At 43.2% G+C, this 18,999-nt stretch overlaps 1 protein-coding gene across 9 annotated transcripts in view; it reads right to left on the reverse strand.

Moving 5' to 3' along the window:
* Window positions 1-18,999, reverse strand: part of Pde1c (phosphodiesterase 1C) — a 479,074-nt gene that overhangs the window by 270,572 nt on the left and 189,503 nt on the right. Inside the window, exons 1-2 of one of the 9 annotated variants that reach the window (XM_008762922.4) lie at window positions 3,138-3,442; window positions 2,552-2,993 (exon numbers count right to left, since the gene is read on the reverse strand). In XM_008762922.4, coding sequence (XP_008761144.2) covers window positions 2,552-2,652 — 101 coding nt within the window. In that variant the 5' untranslated portion in view covers window positions 2,653-2,993; window positions 3,138-3,442. 9 annotated transcript variants of the gene reach the window in all.

The following is an 18,999-nucleotide window of genomic DNA, read 5'->3' on the forward strand; positions in this document are numbered from 1 at the left end:
TTAAACCTGTTCCCAACTAGGCTAAAAGAGGCAATGTTGAAGACTGGGTCAAGTACCTTTTTGCCTTCATTTTGTATGTGAAAAAGTTCACATTGTAGTCTGTTCTGCTTTTCAACAGCTATTGATTGAACAAGTCTATATTTACTGGAAGTACAACAAGGAAAAGTCACACAAATTATCCATCCTTGTGGGTCTTATATCCCAGTGAAAGGGATAAAAATCTCTTAGGGATAAATCAAATAGGGAAGAAAGTATCATGGAGACGAGAGAGTACTAGATAATCCAGAACTCACATAGCCCTCAGATGGGTCTAACGAAATCTCTGAACACCTGTATTCCATCATAAAGGCCTATCTGTAAGAGTGTCATGGTAATGCCTTGGTGTGAAAATCCAACTATGGCCACTGCTGCCTCTTTTTAAATGTTGAAAAAAGCAGCTTCCTTTCTCTTGTTGACAGTTTGTTGTGTGGTCAAATACACACACACACACACACACACACACACACACACACACAACACACAAAGTATCCTGGGAATTTCCATGGTGTAGAATTTAAGATATTATCCTGAGTTGTAGAAATACATATGCTTTTGTTGCCAGAGTGTTAGAACTGCTGCTGTATTTAAATAAATAAATAGCTCCATAAATAACTAAATACACGTGGTAGAATAAATGGTAGTAGACTCACCACAGTGGTAAAAAAAAAAGTACATTACAGTAATAAATACTTTTTAAATCGTGAAGTGGAGCTAGGGTTCAGAAGGACTCCTTGGGAAAGGTGGGAAGAGGAGTTAGAAAAGGCCCACTGGGTGAAGAACCAATTGACACATTCGAAGGCACCCCGAGGTCTGGTAAGATGTGAAAGAGTAGAAGATCCAACTGTGGCTACATCACACATCACTCAGCCACACGTTGAGGAGTGAAACGATAGGAAACTGAGAAAGCTCCAAGCTGGCGTGGTGTAAAGCTAAATGCTTCTCACATGAGTTCCCACCTGAGCTACGCTGGTCTAGCCAAAAGCTGTTCTAGCCTCAGTAGCTTTGTGCAATGACTTTAGCTCATAAAACATCTAGAAAAGCAGTTCTGGAGACCAGGAGTCCCACTGGTTGGAAAAGCAAGAACACCAGCCTAACTCTGTTTTTACTGTGCACGCCTCAGCCTCGGGTTTTGTGGACATAACAAACATTCGGTGTGTGGCACAGTATGACAAGCTTATCACTCAGGACACTGGACAGGAGCTTCCTGTTAACACATCTCTGAAAAGAGCTTCCACATAAGCCATATTAGCTGTCAAAAGAGCCTGCCAGCCAGGGACCAGCTTTCCGAGTAAGTTTACAGTTTCCACCTATGTCAGCTACACAAGTCAAAAAAGCAAATTCCTTCCTATGGTGTCCTACAGGGTCAGTGGCAACAGATTTGGTGCCATTCTAGGTGAAATGATTTTTATAAAGTATACCCCTGAATAGGGACCCTTTAAAGAAATAAGCACAACTTTATCATCTTCCCTTAGGAATTCTGAATATCCTGCCAGGATGTCGTCTCTCCTATGATTTAGTCAGACCAGTGCCTTCTTGATTTGTTTTGTTTTGCATGCTTGAATATGTATGCATGCTTTCAAAAGCAAGGATGGCAGACACATAGCAAGGACCTATTTTCTCTCACTGCCTCCTGTAAGTTCAGAAAAACTGTGGAAGGTTTTTTTTTTTTAAGTTACAGTAGATCACTGAAGCTGAATATCTGACACGAGGATCACCTATCTGCTGTGAATAGCATCAATGGGAGCTGTGTTTCAGCTGAGGAGGAATCACTGGTTATGAATGTTTAATAAAGGAAAATCTACTCTGATGTCCCCTCAGTTCCTCAGCAACTAAACCAGGAAGAACGCAGTGAAGTGACTCAAGTTCAGAGCTCTTTCAGTATCGGCCCCCTAGGAGAACTCTGGCCGCTGGCTTAAGAATAAATATTTTTTTGTGTGTGCTGTTCCCACGTGTATCTGATGTACATTTTCTCCAAAACAGCCCACCCTTCTCTGAGCATAATTTTTCAGAAAGATACGTAAGAAACTATCAGAACCTGCAATGAGCTAGGGAGTAGGCAAAGAAAACTATCAGCTAAAGTGTCTATTGAATCAGAACAGTTACGAAGTCACCGGATGATCCACCAACATGTTTGCAGACAGTTTACAAAGAAAAATTCTAATGAAAAGTCTCTCGCCTAACTTTTCTGCCTAGGCGAATGGTCTGGAAACACCTACTTGCTACTTGTATCGCAAGCGTGTACTCTTGAGGGTGTGTGTGCCCAGCCCCTTCTCAAAGGAAACAAGACTTGGGAAGAGCAGAGCATCAGGACAGGAAAGCTGCCCTTTCTGCGTTAGAAGGCAGGAAGGAGCCTTGACTGTGGTTTACAGAGACAGTTGTGGAACTTCTATGGCTGAGTTCAAAGGGCTTGCAGCGAGGAGGAGTAAGTAATGGTGACTGTGGATGGGCAGTCAAACAGGGACGAGAGAGGGAAAGAGGGCAAGGAAGTCAGGGAGTAGGGAGGTGTACTTACAGCCCACGGAGCCGAAGCCAGATTTTTTCGATCTGCTCGGGTTGCAGGTGTTTCAGAGAGTTGCTCTCGAATTCTTCAATTTCCTTTGTTGGAGACTCCATAGCTGCAGGTTCTCACTGGGGGTGAGGTGGAGAGAGTTTGTGTAGTCCCTGCCCAGCCACCTCTCTTTGCTGGGTCCAGCCCAGTGAGTCTTTCAGTCACTTTGTTACTTCCCCTGCAAGCGTCCCCAGAGATGGCTCAGAGCCTGCTAGGATCACAGAGGACTCCGGTCCCAGGTGCGCGCTGGAGGCAGCTGCGGAAACCAGCCATGATGCTCACTACTGCCAGGGACCGGGATAAGGACTGTGCGTAGGACCCGGAGTCTGTTCCTGTTCTTTTTTCCTTTAAACGAAGCCACGGAAGCTACCTGCGGTCCCCGGAGGATTTAGAGGCAAAAGGAGAACTGGGTAGTAAAGAGAGGGGGAGAAAGTGGGAAGGTGGGTGGAGTAGGATGAACCAGAACTACGGGATGAACCGCGGGGCACTCAGACCCCTGCCTGGCTCCGCCCTGCACCCTGCCTGCCCCGCCTTAATGCCCCTCACTTACCAGCAAGCCCTGCTGATAAGCAAGAACTGACAAGTGAGAAAAGTCTTTTGTCAGCGTGGGGCTAGTGACAGGGCTGGCACCCCGGGTGCTGAAGGAGGGTTCAACACTGTCAGCAGGGCAGGAGCTCCACACCTGCCCCCGCAGGCAGCCCTTGGCCACCCAGCCCTATGCCCTGCTATGATGGCTGCCCGCACTGCATAAAGAACAGGGCTCCTCGCCCCAAGGAAGGGAAGTCTGGAGCTTCCCAGCACAAAGCCCTTGTGTTTTCTTACTAATAGGATTGATTCGTGTTCTCTCTCTCTCTCTCTCTCTCTCTCTCTCTCTCTCTCTCTCTCTCTCTTTCTCTCCCCCTCTCCCCCCCCCCTCTCCACCTCCCCTTCCTCTCCCCATCCCTCTCTCAAAAACACAGATATTCAGATATTACAACAAAAGAGTTTCTTCAAATAATGCCACAAGCCTCCTAGGCGGCTCTGCTGGGCGCTGGCTACGCAGCTGTTGACTTTGGCAGTCTGTCAGCTCCACACAGCTGCACCACCCTGCTAGATGGTCCCTTGGTCATGCACAATGTCAGTAACATAATTGCCCATTAGAACAGGGACCAGGTTGGAAGGAGGAAAGCATCTATGGTTAGGGATCAACTTAAAGACAAGAACAACTTTTCATTGGTCAAGTCAAGTTCCATTCATGTAATTTGGCAAAGGAATAAAACAAGGGCATATACCTTTTACTTGCTTATCCATTTGGTAATTAGCAATCATTTCTCAGTAATTGGTCATATACCCTAGCAAAGATACCTAGATGGATCAGAAAAGAAAAAGTCCCCCTCACTTGTCACAGAATCAAAAGTCATTCTAATAGTCCATCCTTGAAGGTGTTCAGAAAGTACATCTCCACTGAGTTAAAGCATTATTACTAGACAAAGAGAACATTAAACAGCTGCTATATTATTAGTGTAGAGCCCATTTACCTGAATAATACAATTAGTTATTCAAATTCACCCAGCTGATAACAGTGACTTGGGAAATGATATGCCAAACAGGGAAATATTTTGCCAACTTGCTTAGGGGCTAAGAGACAGAAGTGTGGTCCTCAGCTATGGTATTTCTGTTTACATGTATGTGTGCCTTGAGTGATGATCTGCTGACCAAAATTAGACCTGTAGTAATCATAGCAATAGCAAGCACTGAGCCTAGTATAGGAAACTGCCTGTGGTCCGAACACGGGCTGACAGTTCTCCGCTCACACAACAGTCTGTGGGTCTGATATTGTTGCCCCTTTACAACAAGGAAATGGGAACAGCAGGAAGGTGAGAAACAAACTTACAAACAACCAGAGTTGGAATTGAGCACCATTATTCTGGCCTCACAAAAGTGTCCCCATCACAAGAACACATTGTATGTTCAAAGTGAGAAATTTAAGCAAAAAGATTTCCTGTCTCTTCCACCTATACAAATCATGTAGAGAGATTTGGGGAAAGGAAAGGAGATATTTCTGGATTTCGTTAGGTCAAAGAAGCCAGTGTTAGAGGGAAAACAAACATGCTTTCATTACAATCTACCAGAGGAGAGAAAAGATAAGAAAACTTACTAGAATCTTCGAAGTCAAGTGCTTGTTAAACTACCTTTATATTATAAAGTTGGTCAAATACATAAATTTGCCTTATTTTACACCAGTAACGATTTCTGAAACTGGAAGTGTCCTGGAAGATAATTTCATGTTTTACAAAGGTTTTTTTTAAAGGGGTATTTCCAATATCTATTTTATAAGGGATTCCAATGTATTCCTAACCGGGAAGATGAAGCTACTTTTCTGTCTGGGATCGGAGAGTCCTCACTTCTCGGGGATTCTGTTCACTCTGCTTCTCATCTCTCTGCTCCTGGCCTGACATACCACTTCACAGATGTGAGAAAGAAGCCAAAGTACCATCCGAAACTTAGGACTCCCTTCCTCCTCACTTCTAATCAAGTGCTCTCTAGCCCACAGTCAGAAATCTGATTCACTTGACAAGTTCATGTTTTCTGTTGTTCTGTTCTTTTCTCTTTAGCTGACGCAAATGCAGACTGCTAGATACCTGCAGCACCATTGTGAATCACAATTTCTGGTGACATTCTGTTTGAAAGGAAGCAGATAAACAGATGCAGACTGACCCAGAAAAAATTTTGGAACCCATAATGCTGCCGACAACTATATATTGGAGGTTAATTTCTGTGATTAATTACTAAGTCACTTTTCTAAAGTTAGACTCTAGAAAGGTCTCACATACACAAATATATATTCAGGCATCCATGTACAAATATATATATACATATATATATACACATACATATATATGTGAATATACATCACACACATGCATACCAATCCATATATGTGCAGACAGTCAACAATTTAAAGCACTCTTCCCAGTATTTAAGAAGTAACACAGCCTACATACTTGCAAGCGTTTGCCCTAACAGCACACAATTCCATGAAATATTAGAAAGCTGCCAAACTTTTTTGTTTCAGAGTTCAAAAAGAAGTTCGATGAATATTGGTCAGATGAGAAACAAAGCTTTTGTAGGCACATGGGAATGACCTCCCAGATCCCTGTCCTCTGGGATTTTATAATCAGGAACACAGCATCTATTAGCTATTGGGAGCTATCAGTTGCCAAGTAGTTTTCTAAGCTTATAACAGGTTTGTTCATATCCTCATTAAAACATACTTCTATATAAAATTAAAACCATGTTGCGATTCCATCTCACCATTGATGGAATGGCAGTCATTAAGAAAATAAATAAAAACAAAAGATATCAAGGAAAGAGAGGAAAAAGCCCTAATAGATAGCCTTTATGGAAGTCAGCATGAAGGTCCCTCAAAGGAAGTACTACATAATTCAGCTGCCTCAATTCAACATGTCACAAAGATATATTTTACATGTTGTACATGTTTTTACTGCAGCACTATCTGCAGTGACGATTTTGGCATTTTGGTTTATTTAAAAAAAACACACAGAGAAATAATATAAGAATGTTTTTTATCCTAGATGTGGGGACCTGGTGCTGATTTAGACTGTCCACAGCAGCCAACTATGATTTGCCTCGTGCTCTAGCAAGGGTGTGATTTTGCCAGTGGCAGATAGTTTCTATGATTGTGTGACATTTGGAATTCTGAGTACTTTTCAGGGGGTATATAAATGCTAGAGCCCTAAGGGGCAGTGTGGGTTGTTGGTCGTTTGTTGTTGGTTGGTTGCTGTTGATCTGAGTTTGCTAAGTAGTCATGTGCAAAGAAGAAACTAGACATACTGAAGGCAGAGCTCAAACTTGTCCCCAAGGAACTCAACACCCCTAATCAGCAGAAAATAGTCTAATGATAATGTTGCCCCCTTTCCCTTCTATCTTTTTTCTGTCCTGTCTAGTTTTAGAGTGGTTGAAAAGATGGAAGAAAGGAGGTGGAAAAAAGTGAAAGAAAGAAAAACCCACAAAATAGCAAAAGACCAATTACAACTCCATAAGAGCTAAGTATAAGACTGACCTAGGGGTCCATTGGCAGAGGAATAAATGAAGAAAATATGAGGTACGTACATACACAAAAGAATGCCATCTTCAGGAAAACAGATGCAATAACTGGAGATTATCATAATAAATGAATTAAGATACACTCACAAAAACAAACGCCATGTTGTATCTCATTTAGGGATGACAGATTTCATATAGAAACTAAATTCTGTATGCTCATATACAATGAGAGCGAAGGCAAAACTGTCTAGGGGGATGAAGTAGACTGATAAGGAGCGTGAGTGAAGGGAGGTGGTGAAGAGGGACATGGACAACTGAAACGTGAAGACTGGCAACGTCCTTAGCGGTAAACCCAATGAATACATGTCAATAAAATACTTCTGCATTGCTTCACTGTGCCCATGGACCCCAAAGAGGTGCCAATGCTCTCAGAAAGATTGCAGCCAAGAATTTGAAAACCCAGACTAGAAGGCAAAGCTCATGGTCTCTGTGATGATCTACCTCCCTGTGGATATATAAAGAGACTAGTAGGAAAGTACAGACTAGAGAAAACGGGCTGCTATGGAAGCACAGAGGACTGGGCTTTCTGACACCATAGGGAGAATAGAAAGCTACAGGATACAGGGGACATTTGAACGGGATCCTGAATGTGGATGAGTCAAAGTTGTTTCCATGGAAGGTAGTTGAAAGAAGAATCATAAAGAGAACGCATCAAGAAATGAGGTAGAATCACTTGCACATGTAAGTAGTGACACTCGGCATAAAATGTTGGAAGGGTCTGTCAGCCTCTTGCAGCCAAGAAGCTTAATTTTTTTTCTTGAAGACTGGGGAAGCCAAGGGTAGTTCTCAGAGGAGGCGTCACATCACAGGGGAGGATGCCTGCTACCTATAAAGTGCCTCAAGCATCCTGAACTGAGCACAGTTCTCTAGGAATTTCCACAGGGTATGCAACAGCCACAGAGCAAATGATAACCACAGCTCCATTAAGAGGATTCTGGCTATAAAATAGAAACAAGACCCTTCAGCTAATCCTCATCCCTAAACACACACACACACACACACACACACACACACACACACACAAGTAGCATTATATAGACTGAGCTGCCTATAGTTAGGAATGTATATGTATACACATATGCATATGCAACAGCAATGAATAAAGAGGCCATGAACTTGAAAAAGTCCATGGAGGGCTATGTGGAGGGGTTCTGTGGGGAAAAAGCCAGGAAAAAATGTGTAATTAAATTACAATATTAAAAATTTTAAAACAAGTATAGTAAGTAAAATGTCAAAAAGGAAAGAATACAAACACAGAGTTTCAGACCCAGAGTACAAAGCACTACCCCTTCCGGGCAACGTTTGCCAGCTACAAAGACTGTGCATGCTTGCTTAGACCTCCTGGAGCCAGCCTGTGTCCTTGACCCATTTTCACACACTGCCTGTGACTTCACCCAGAGAGCTGAGGCGGAAGTCCTGAAGACATTTGGGATGTTGGGGGGTGACAGTCAGTGTAGCGACAGCTCTCCTTTCTACCCACTACAGATGTGAGCCCTATTCCAGAGGTTCTTCTCTCCGGTGGTCCCCTTCAGGCAGAGTCCAGGAAGCCTGTCATACAGACTTCCCCTCTCACATCCTTTCTGTTTGATTTTAGGATTCAGGAAGAACTCTATCCCAGGAACTTCTGTCACTACAAAAACCAAAACACAGTTTCCCAGCCGAGCCTTCATCTGAGATGCAACTCTGATAAACACACGCCTGGAGACTGGCCCAGAGACAGGGGCTGGGGTGATGGATCAATAGGTAACATACTTGCCACACAAGCATGGAGACCTGAGTTTAAATTCCCAATACTCATGTTAAAAAAAAAAAAGAAAAAGGACAGGTGCAGTAATATGTGCCTACAGTTCCAGCACTGGAGGTGGGAAAGACCTACTTCTTGATTAAGGTGGAGAAGAAGCAGTAACTAACCCAGCATCAACTCTAGCCCATACATACTCATGCACACTTATGCACAGACACACAAAGAAAATCACTCCAAGCCCACATTCAAATAACACCATGCCACTTCAGCAGTAATGTTAGTAACTTAGAAGGGCAAAATGTATCCTAACTCTTCCCTCTTGTCCTTATCGAAAGAAGTGACAGGGTGAAACATAGCATGTGGCCCAGACATTTTCTCTTCTGTGTTGAGATCCTGACCCTCTGATGGGAGATCACATCCCCCAATAGGCCACAGGAGCACATCAGTACTTCTCTGTGCTGCTAAGACAAAAATCCTCTTCTCTGGCTTTAGGCAGGTTGAGCTAGTGAAGTCTGGGCTCCTGTCCAGTGCTCACTTGCCCTGTCTGGAAAGTGCCAGCCTCACCTGTGCTAGTCAGGCATTTTTATCAACACTCAAAACAGCTGCAGGAAATGCTACCTGTGAACTCACGTGCTAGACATGACTGTAGGAAACACATCCTCAGCTACAAGTCATCAACTTCAGTTCTCTGAATAAAGCATTTAGCCACAGGTAGTGCGTGACCTATCTAGACCCAATCAGCTCCTTGGGGAGCGAGTGGTGTTGATGTGGTTACTTGAGGGAAAAGTAAGGTTCAGTTCTCTCTGAAATAAAAATGTATGCTTGAGGGTGTCCTAGCTTTGCCATTATAGGTTCCACCATGTAGAATTAATATTTTTAAAACTGCCATCAACATAGAAAAATAGAGAAAAGGACTAATGAGACATAGAAAACAAAATGTAAAAGGTATTTTGAGGGTTAGATCCTGCCCTACCTAACCCAAAACCCCATCATATATATTTATATATGAGTGTGTGTGTGTGTGTGTGTGTGTGTGTGTGTGTGTGTTAGTTCCACTCAGGGAACTGTGTAAAGGGCAGTTATGAGGAGTAAAATAATACTTGATCAATGTCTTGGACACAGAGATACAGAGACTCTTGTAAATAAATAGTTCTTCCCTCTCACATCCATATGACAGGATTCTGGAGAAAGAAAAGTGGAACTGCATACAAAATGCATGAAAGGCAAATAAATCTAAGGAGCCTTTGTTATTTAGGTGGTAAGATCCATCTGGAAGTTTGTCTTGTGATTGTGCCCTGTAAAGCTATTGCCATAGAACATTGGCATCTCGACACTGAATGAGTCATTTATGACTCTCATCATCCTTGTTTTACAGTGCCGAGGCTGAGACATCACATCGCCTCCCCTGCCCGGCTGAAACCCTGATTTCCCTACTGCCAGCCTATGATCCTCCAGTTACTGGCAGGCAGTGTGATAGTGCCCTGTGGCCACTCTGCCTCTTGAAATACATTGCTAAGCCAGCAGAATTAACTGGGCTGTGCTAATGAAATTGAAATTTTTGTTCATGAAAAAGTGCTGATGCTACTATGGTCAGCTGAATTCTGGTCCAAATGTACATAAATCAGGTAGTTGTTCTTCATACAGCAGTAAAGCAAGTTTGAATGTGGAAAGTCTCAGAGCTGCTGGCAGAGATCTTTTCTTGAGCCTGTGGTTCTACTAGGAAGGAAACAGCATCCCCCAAAGTAAATCCATGCACACGAGAGTGCGTAGTAAAACTGGGATGGAAAACCATGTTCCAACCCAATGTTCTAGTGTCAAGAATGGCTTCACATCTGCCTAATGCAAAATGGCATGTTCATAGGCAAAAAAGTAAAAAAAGGAATGCCCACTGAATATTGTAGACCATTAGCAAAGGCCTTCCAGAAGTCTCTTGGGAAGTAAACTCAAGGGTAAAGGTTCCAAGAAAGTGGAATGCTCATGACTTACAGTAACAAAGAAACTTTCCTGGCATTCACAAGCAAGCCAGGGCTGTGGGCAGCCTAGACTGTCATGTTAAAGCTGAGGGCTTCTTTGGCCTTGCCAATGCAGAAGCGGTAGAATTAATTGAGCAGGAATGCAGTCTAAGCAAATTCGGATAAACAATTAAAAAGGTTTTCCATCATTTTTGGAAGTCCACTAGAGATAAAGATTTATGTATCCTTATCAATATATCTGGGGTAACATCTAAAAATTTTGAGATCTTTTAAACTCATTCACAAACCGACTCAACAAACATTTTGGTAATATGATTTACGCAAAGGTCAACAAAGGTGATCCAGCTTCTATGCTCTAGAGTCTCAATCTACTTGGATAAATAGGCCATAAGCCGATCAGAAAACAACAGGTAGATCATCATAAGGGTAATAACTGATAAAATGAAAATATAGAATGTCAGGCAGTGTGCAAGCCTTTAACTCCAGCACTTGTCAGGCAGAGGTGACAGGTCTCTGTGAGTTTGAGGCCAATTGGGTCTACATAGTGAGTTTCAGGCCAACTAGGACTACACAATGAGGCACTATCTCAAAATGAAGAGAAAGAAGAGGAGGAGGAGGAGGTGGAGGAAGAAGAAACCAACCAAATCGATGCAATGTAATGGGAATATAACCTATATACGAATATGTGGTGTTTCAGATGTAGTTTTACTGTGTAATGAATAAAAAGACAGTGTCTTAAAATAAAATATCTAGAATGATTTAGTGGGTACAATACCAAATTTGGTTTCACTGTCATATCTGGTGCCTTGATGAAGCAGAAGCTCTTCTCGCCTTTCCTCTCCTCCTTCCCTCCTCTCCTTCCCTCCTCTTTTATCTCCTTTCCCCTCCCACTCCCTTTCCCTCCACCTTCTCCTCCCTTCTTTCCTCTTTCTTCTTCCTTCCTTCCTTCCTTCCTTCCTTCCTTCCTTCCTTCCTTCTTTCCTTCCTTCTTTCTCCCTTCCTGGCATAGTTCCTTTGTAAGGATGTGGCTAGCTTAGACTTCCCTACCAGGCAGCTGATTGCAAAAAGCAGGCAGATGCTGCCAGCTCCCTTAAGGTCTATAGTCCAAAATGGCACAGCATTTCTGCTGCATTTAGTTAGTTGAAGCAACCGGGAAGATAAATAGAGGATAAGTACACCCACTTCTTGATAGCAGGATAAGAAGAGTTGTTGATTTTACAGCCCTCTTCCATCTAGCTGGGTGTCCTGGATGGCCTCCATGAGTGGGTAAAACATCCAAACACCTAGAGGAGGTTCGACCTACCAAGTAGGAGGAACATCTCTGAAAAAAAAAAAAGAAAGAACCTGCACATGGATGATGAGGAAGGAAGTTGATGAACTCGGGACCTGACCCAGGGAAACTGTGCAAGGGTATTACGTAGCCAGCAAATGGGGCCAGAGAAGAGCCTTGAGAGCAGGCCTAAGGATCTAGTCACCAGAGGTCTCCTGAGAGTAGGGGTCATGAATGTCATGTCACTGTTTCTCCAGGGACTTCACAGAGAATAACTAGGAAATTAATTTCATTTCAGGTCAAAGATTCCATTTACTGTTAAGCTTGGCACATGGGAGCTCGGTAACAAACCTTCCACTTGGCCCAGACTTGCTGTAGGACTACACAGGAAAAGCTGATGAGCAAGTGCTGCCTAGAGTCATCTTTCAGGGACTAAAGAGTTCATTCTCAGCTATCCGAAAGAGGATGGTCAGTCCTTAAGTCCATCAAGCAAATTAAATGTTATTCTTCATGTGACTCTACACGCAGGGAAATGGAGATAGTAACTGCTCCTGACAGGTTTTTCTGTTTTGTTTTGGTTTGGTTTGGTTTTTGGTTTTATTGGCCTAAACTGGACTCCAAGTTTCTTAAAATGAAAGAATTTTAAGACTTAGAATAAAGAAATTTTATCTCATTAATCACTTCTATCTTCATGCTTTTAACAGACCCTTCTTAATAATAATAATAATAATAATAATAATAATAATAATATAAAAGTACCCCAAAGGCACCTCAAGTTTTATAATCCTCACACGTATTGACTGTTGAAGATGGTATTTGTTGCTATTTCTTTGGAGAAATGAAGCTAAGTCCACTAAGCAGGGATGGGACTTGATTTGTGGGGGGAGAAATGGAAAGTTAGAGGAACAATTAAAAGTAATTTGCATGCAAAGTGAATCTCAGCGAAAGACTCTGTAGCTTTTCATACCACCGATACCAGCATGTGACCAGGGGACCTCTCACACATGGCTATATTGCCCCACGCATGCTAGATGTTATGGACATAAAGTGAGATGTAGGAGGCAATAGGGGATTCCAAGCAAAGCACTGAAGGGGAAGAGTGCTGAGTACTTAGAAGAAGCTCACACCAAGTCAATAAAGATCCCGGCAGAAAGCATTCCACTCTCACAAAGCCAAAGGAACCTCTAAATCACACAAAAGCTTTCAGTTGACACTCTCCCCTACCCAGACACAAAGAGCATTTGTCAAATCGAGTCTTCATGTGTCAATTCACATAACATAGTGGAAGTCAGCCCCATCTGCCATAAGAGTTCTTATTGATGGTTAGAGATTCCCATGCACTCCTATTCTGTATGTAACTCAATCCATCAGAAACCAACCATTCTGCAGACAGATTCTAAGCGATCCCTAAGGCCGCTGCTATCACTTTAGACTTCCGACCCCATTTCCTGTGCATTGGTTGTAGATTGCCTATCTCAGACAACTGAGCTGGTCAGAGAGGAAATATTAATATATAATGGTGCTAAAGCCCCTGCACTATTTATTTCTAGTGGAAAACAAACACCATAGAGACTTGGTGACACAGAGCTGGTCATGACTTAGGAGCTACACTTGATATTCTTGGCTTTCAGAAACAACGTTCCCAAGACAATGAAAAGGTGCTATGTCAGAACACTGGCAGGGAGACTTATATCATGGAGAAAGATGGGTTAGCATTTCACTGTAAGCATGCCTTCTGATGTTACTAACTAGGCCTTGAAGCTATACCTGTAAAGGCATCATCATGAACTGCTTAGAACATAAAGAAAAAAAAATGAAGAAAAGGAAACTTGCTCCTTAAAAAGGCTGTGAAATATATTATAGCATGAAGATTGCAGGGAATGACTGGGTTTCTCTCTTTCTTAAATCAATTAGGCAGGCACCTAATCTGAGAGCTTATCAGAGCTTGCTCTTTAAAGTGTGAATGCATGATTCTGGACCTTCAGGCATGCCTCACACTACATCATTTTACATTTCCAGAAACACAGATCTGCTGGCGGAGGCCCCTTGCTTGGCATTTTTTTGCAAACACTCGTGGCCAGGTTTTCTAATCAGCGGGGTACATATGCCATGGCAGCTGGAACCCCTGAGCAGCAAGGAGGCCTCATTTGTCCCAGCTGCTGCTAACCATGGCACCAAATCAATATCCTGTCAGAAGGTGCTTTCCTGGCAGCAACTGCAATTGCTAACACTCCAGTGACTCTGTGACATCACCAGGTGTTTGCACAGCAGAGGAAAATCCCTCTTAGTACCACTAGCTCTGACCTCATTGCAGGAGAGAGCACTCACCCATCTTTAATCACCCATGAAATGCTGCAGAAGGGAAGCAAGGGGTGCTGAGGACAGACTGGGATGAAGCAGCCCCGGGGGTGACCAAATGTGACTCATCTCTTCACATTTCAAGAAAAGCTGGATCACAGGTTGGCTTGCTTCCAAGGGATACAGAAGGCAGAGAATACCTTTCCTGTTCCCAGTAGACAAAGACTGAGCAATGCTTAAAGAAAAATGGCCAATATCAATAAACCATTGGGACCCAGGGCTGACATAGTTTTTAGCTATCTCAGTTACTGCGCAGTTGTCAAAATAGAACTCTAAAAGGCCATGTGTGGACAGAGCCTCTACTGTTACTGAAAGGGCAGGTTAGCCCTGGACAGCATCCAGAAGGCACCTCTCCATCTCTGTCCTGTCCTCAAGCATAAATGCTGTGACAAACACAAGTGGCGACAGTGAGAACTGTGGTAATAATTACCATAGTCAGTTTTTATATCAAGTGCATTGTACGTCCTGCTCTTTCTGCAAGCAGACTAACAGCCCACAAAGTCCTCCCAGGGAACCGTTCAAAGCAGGCTCAAGGTCACAGACACAGTGGTGGAACTGGACACAACCCAAAAGCTGCCATTTACCTACAGAACACTGGTGCCTCTCAGAAGCGGGGTTGTAAGTGCACAGCTGATCTGATCACCCAAGTTCTCAAATCATAATGCACTGGCTTTGCAATTACTGACCACTGCAGGCCACTTTTAAACAGCTCCACAGATAAGAGAAAAGAGACCCAGTACAACCACTAGCCCAAAGGCTCCAGCTGTGGGCATCAGCAATGTTGAAATTAAAAGGCAGCTGTGGTTCCTGCTGTGGCGACCATTTCAGTCATTTGGCTGAGGTTCTTGAAATAGGCTCTGGGATTCAGAACTCCACAGAGCAGCTGTGATGGTGCAAGAGACCCAGGGGATTTAGGCTGCAGAGCTTCCACAGGGAGGCAACGCTCTCCTCCCTCCAGTTTCCAATAACACAGAGAACATACAAGGATGGCAACTCGGGGTGAAACCTTGAAGCAGAATGGAGAACCTGGGTTTTTAAAAATTCTCTGCATCACTTACCCAAGATATTCTCTATCACCGCGATTCACTTCCTTACTGCTGCCTCCAAGCATTATTGTTCCTCCCCTGGAGGGGATGGACACCATGAATTATACAGAAAATGTTGCTTGCTTCTATAAGACGGAATAAAGTAGTTTCTTAATAGTGTCTTTTCAATTCTTTCCAATCAATCCCTCTACTTTTTCTCTCCTGATGCTCACAAGAGATTCAAGAAGTCAAAAGAAAAGATGCTTGTAGAATGGCAGACACATGGAAATGAAGACACAATAGTAAAGCTAGATCAAATGCTACAGGGATGAAAATAGCATGAACCCTTACAGTTAATAACATTAACAACAGCAGAAGCAACCCCCACCTTGGGACAGCCCTCTTCTCAGGGTTTCCAAGGCAGGGCACAGAACACATGGACTTACCAAGGTCTCTTGCCTATGTGATCCAGGCTCACTGCAGATCAATGAAATATCCTGACACCTGGGCCTGCATTTTTTGTCCCGTCGTTTTGGTCATCTTAGGTGTGCTTTCATTCACATGGCGACAAGCTTTGATTCCAGGGATGCAGACGGTAATGACCTTGACATGTCCAGGCTTTCCTTGAACCACCTTGAAGCTAAGGAGGCCCAGTGGCCAACACCAAGCAAAAACTGTTGCCCACCATCTTCTATGAGCTGCTTTCATTTCCTTTGGGTACAGACCCAGGATCAGGAGGGTAGATCATGTAGTAGCTCTAATTTTAGATTTCCGAGGAATGGCTATGCTGTTTTTTATAGTTGTACTAGAACATCCTCCTACCATTACTGTGTACAAGTTTCTTCTACTACACAGCCTTACCAGCATTTGACGTATTCCGTTTAAATAGTAGCCATGCTGGTTTTTGCTGAGACAGAATGTAGCCTTGTTTGGCCCTTTCTCGGTGGTTAAAGATACTGAGCATTTAAAAAAAAAAACCATACTATTGGTCATTGGTAATACTTCTTTGAAGATGTATCTGTTCAGACCATTTACCCATTTCTTGTTTGATCACTAGTTTTGTTAAGTTTTTTTATTTAAATTCTTTGTGAAGTATAGATGTTAGCCCTCTGTCAGTCACAGAGCTGGCACAGACTTTCTCCTATTCTGTGGGCTATGTATTCACTCAAGTGAAGACTTTACTCACTTCACTTTGCTGCACTATACAGAAGTCTCTTAACTTGGTATAATCTATCTATCATTTCTTGCTTTTGCTTCCTAGGTCACTTGGTTTTCACTTAGGAAACCTTTATCTGTTTCTGTAGTAGTTTCAAAGTTGTATGGCTATCACTAAGGTCTTTGATCCATTCCTCTAGCCCCAGTGGCTTTCATAGTATTTTCTAATTGAACACTCACTCAGATACTTACTCCTGTTTATAAATGAGGAAGCTGTGGGCAGCTAACAGAAGAACTGGAATTTTAATTCAACCCCTTGACGAATAATTGATCAGCTCTTCTGAGAACAAAGATACAAACAAAATAGATTCTATGCTACACTGGTAACCAGAGCTGTGGGGCAAGGGCAAATTAAAGCAGGCATTAAGAATTGTGAAGAGCACACAAAACTTTTGACTCAAAATTTATCCTGTCTACAAGAAATGCAGGCATGGGGATGGAACAGAGACTGGGAAATAGCCAACCAACAACTGGCCCAATTTGAGACCTATCCCACTGAAAATAAGAGAGTGAGCAGAAGCGTCTGAGAGGGGTAAGGAAGAAATACATGTTTATGACAGTTCAGGGGACCAAGTGACACATGAAGCTGAATCAGGACAAGGCAGGGATGAGCACAGCAAAGAAGAGTGTGAAATATGATGGAAGAGGACCACGGTCCTGTGCCAGTCATTGCAAGGACTTGAGTTTTCACTCAGAATGGACTGGGGACTCCTTGTGAGATCAAAAGCAGAGCAGGGACTGAATGAACTTGGATTTGATAAAGAGCTACCAGCAATCAACAACCATTGACAGAGAAAGAACCTATTTTCCTCAAGGAAACACCCCCCTGATAGGTTATCCAAACCCAAAGGGTCAGCCCTAAATACACCCCAAGCAACACTGAATGGACTTAATAGGTTGTGTGTGTGTACATCTGCATATGATAATAGTGAGTAAAGAAGAAACCCTCTTAAATTTAAAGGGGTCATGGGAGGAGGGATTGAAAAAGAGGGAGAAATGGAAATGGTGAAAACACAGTATGCATCTACAAAACACTAATAATAATAATAATGATAATAGGGCTGGAGAGATGGCTCAGCGGTTAAGAGCTCCGACTGCTCTTCCAGAGGTCCTGAGTTCAAATCCCAGCAACCACATGGTGGCTCACAACCATCTGTAATGGGATCTGATGCCCTCTTCTGGTGTGTCTGAAGACAGCTACAGTGTACTTATATATAATAAATAAAATAGATCTTTAAAATAATAATAATAGTAGTAGTAGTACAACTTTGCATTGCTTATTGAGAATGGACAATGGCAGAACCACAAGTAGATGTGAGCAAATAGGTTATAGCAATATTCAGTCAGTCAAAGGCAGTGGAGGCTCAGCTGGGGTAACAGACATGGATGAGCAGCAATAGACCCATATACGCATGAGAAGAGAGGAGGAAGGAGTTCAAGGAACAACCCCAGTCTGTTTTGGCTTACCCCTGCATCCTGAGAAGGCAAACCTGGAAGCCATGGTTCACTTTGCAAGGCTCTGAGTCAATGGAAGAGAAACAGCATGATATGTAATTTCTAGGGTTCCTCTGTTACTGAGAGAGATATTGATGCTTACCCTGGACAGCTATTAAAAAGCCTGTGTGCTGCACGTGAGTTCATTTAAGCCCTTCCTTTGTGATGCCCCTAACCTTGCTGCCTTCTACCCTGCACAGTCCTCTCTCCTGCTTGCCTGGCTGTCAGGTCACCTGAAATCACTCTGCTTGCTGCTATACAATGTGGCTTCTGCTCCACTTTCTAAAGCTCGGACGAAACTACAGTCCAGATGACAAGTGCCAAAAGCCAGGGCTGTTCCTTCTCCAGCCACTAACAAGGCCAGCATTTCTGGATATCTTAGGCTGCTATACAAGTGCAAGCATCAGCTCTGAGCCCAGTCAAGTACAGCTGTAGAACTCCCTGTCAGAACTCTCTGCTTAGCCAGAGAGACAGCAGAATGTGGGGTAAAGGCAGAATTTGTGAGACTATGCAGATGGTAGGGTTCCCATGTACTTTGCTAGTAGCAATACTAAAATGAAGAGCCAAATGTGATAGGAAACAGTACTTCTACAAAGGGAAATTTTTTTTTCTTTTCAAAATTTCAAGTTTTTTTTCTATATTTCTTTTTTTTTTATTAACTTGAGTATTTCTTATATACATTTCGAGTGTTATTCCCTTTCCCGGTTTCCGGGCAAATATCCCCCTCCCTCCTCCCCTTCCTTATGGGTGTTCCCCTCCCAACCCTCCCCCCATTGCCGCCCTCCCCCCAACAGTCTAGTTCACTGGGGGTTCAGTCTTAGCAGGACCCAGGGCTTCCCCTTCCACTGGTGCTCTTACTAGGATATTCATTGCTACCTATGAGGTCAGAGTCCAGGGTCAGTCCATGTATAGTCTTTAGGTAGTGGCTTAGTCCCTGGAAGCTCTGGTTGCTTGACATTGTTGTACATATGGGGTCTTGAGCCCCTTCAAGCTCTTCCAGTTCTTTCTCTGATTCCTTCAACGGGGGTCCTATTCTCAGTTCAGTGGTTTGCTGCTGGATTCGCCTCTGTATTTGCTGTATTCTGGCTGTGTCTCTCAGGAGCGATCTACATCCGGCTCCTGTCAGCCTGCACTTCTTTGCTTCATCCATCTTGTCTAATTGGGTGGCTGTATATGTATGGGCCACATGTGGGGCAGGCTCTGAAGGTGTTCTTTCAGACTCTGTT

Source organism: Rattus norvegicus, chromosome 4, assembly GCF_036323735.1.
Source record: "Rattus norvegicus strain BN/NHsdMcwi chromosome 4, GRCr8, whole genome shotgun sequence".
NCBI classification, from domain to species: Eukaryota; Metazoa; Chordata; class Mammalia; order Rodentia; family Muridae; genus Rattus; species Rattus norvegicus.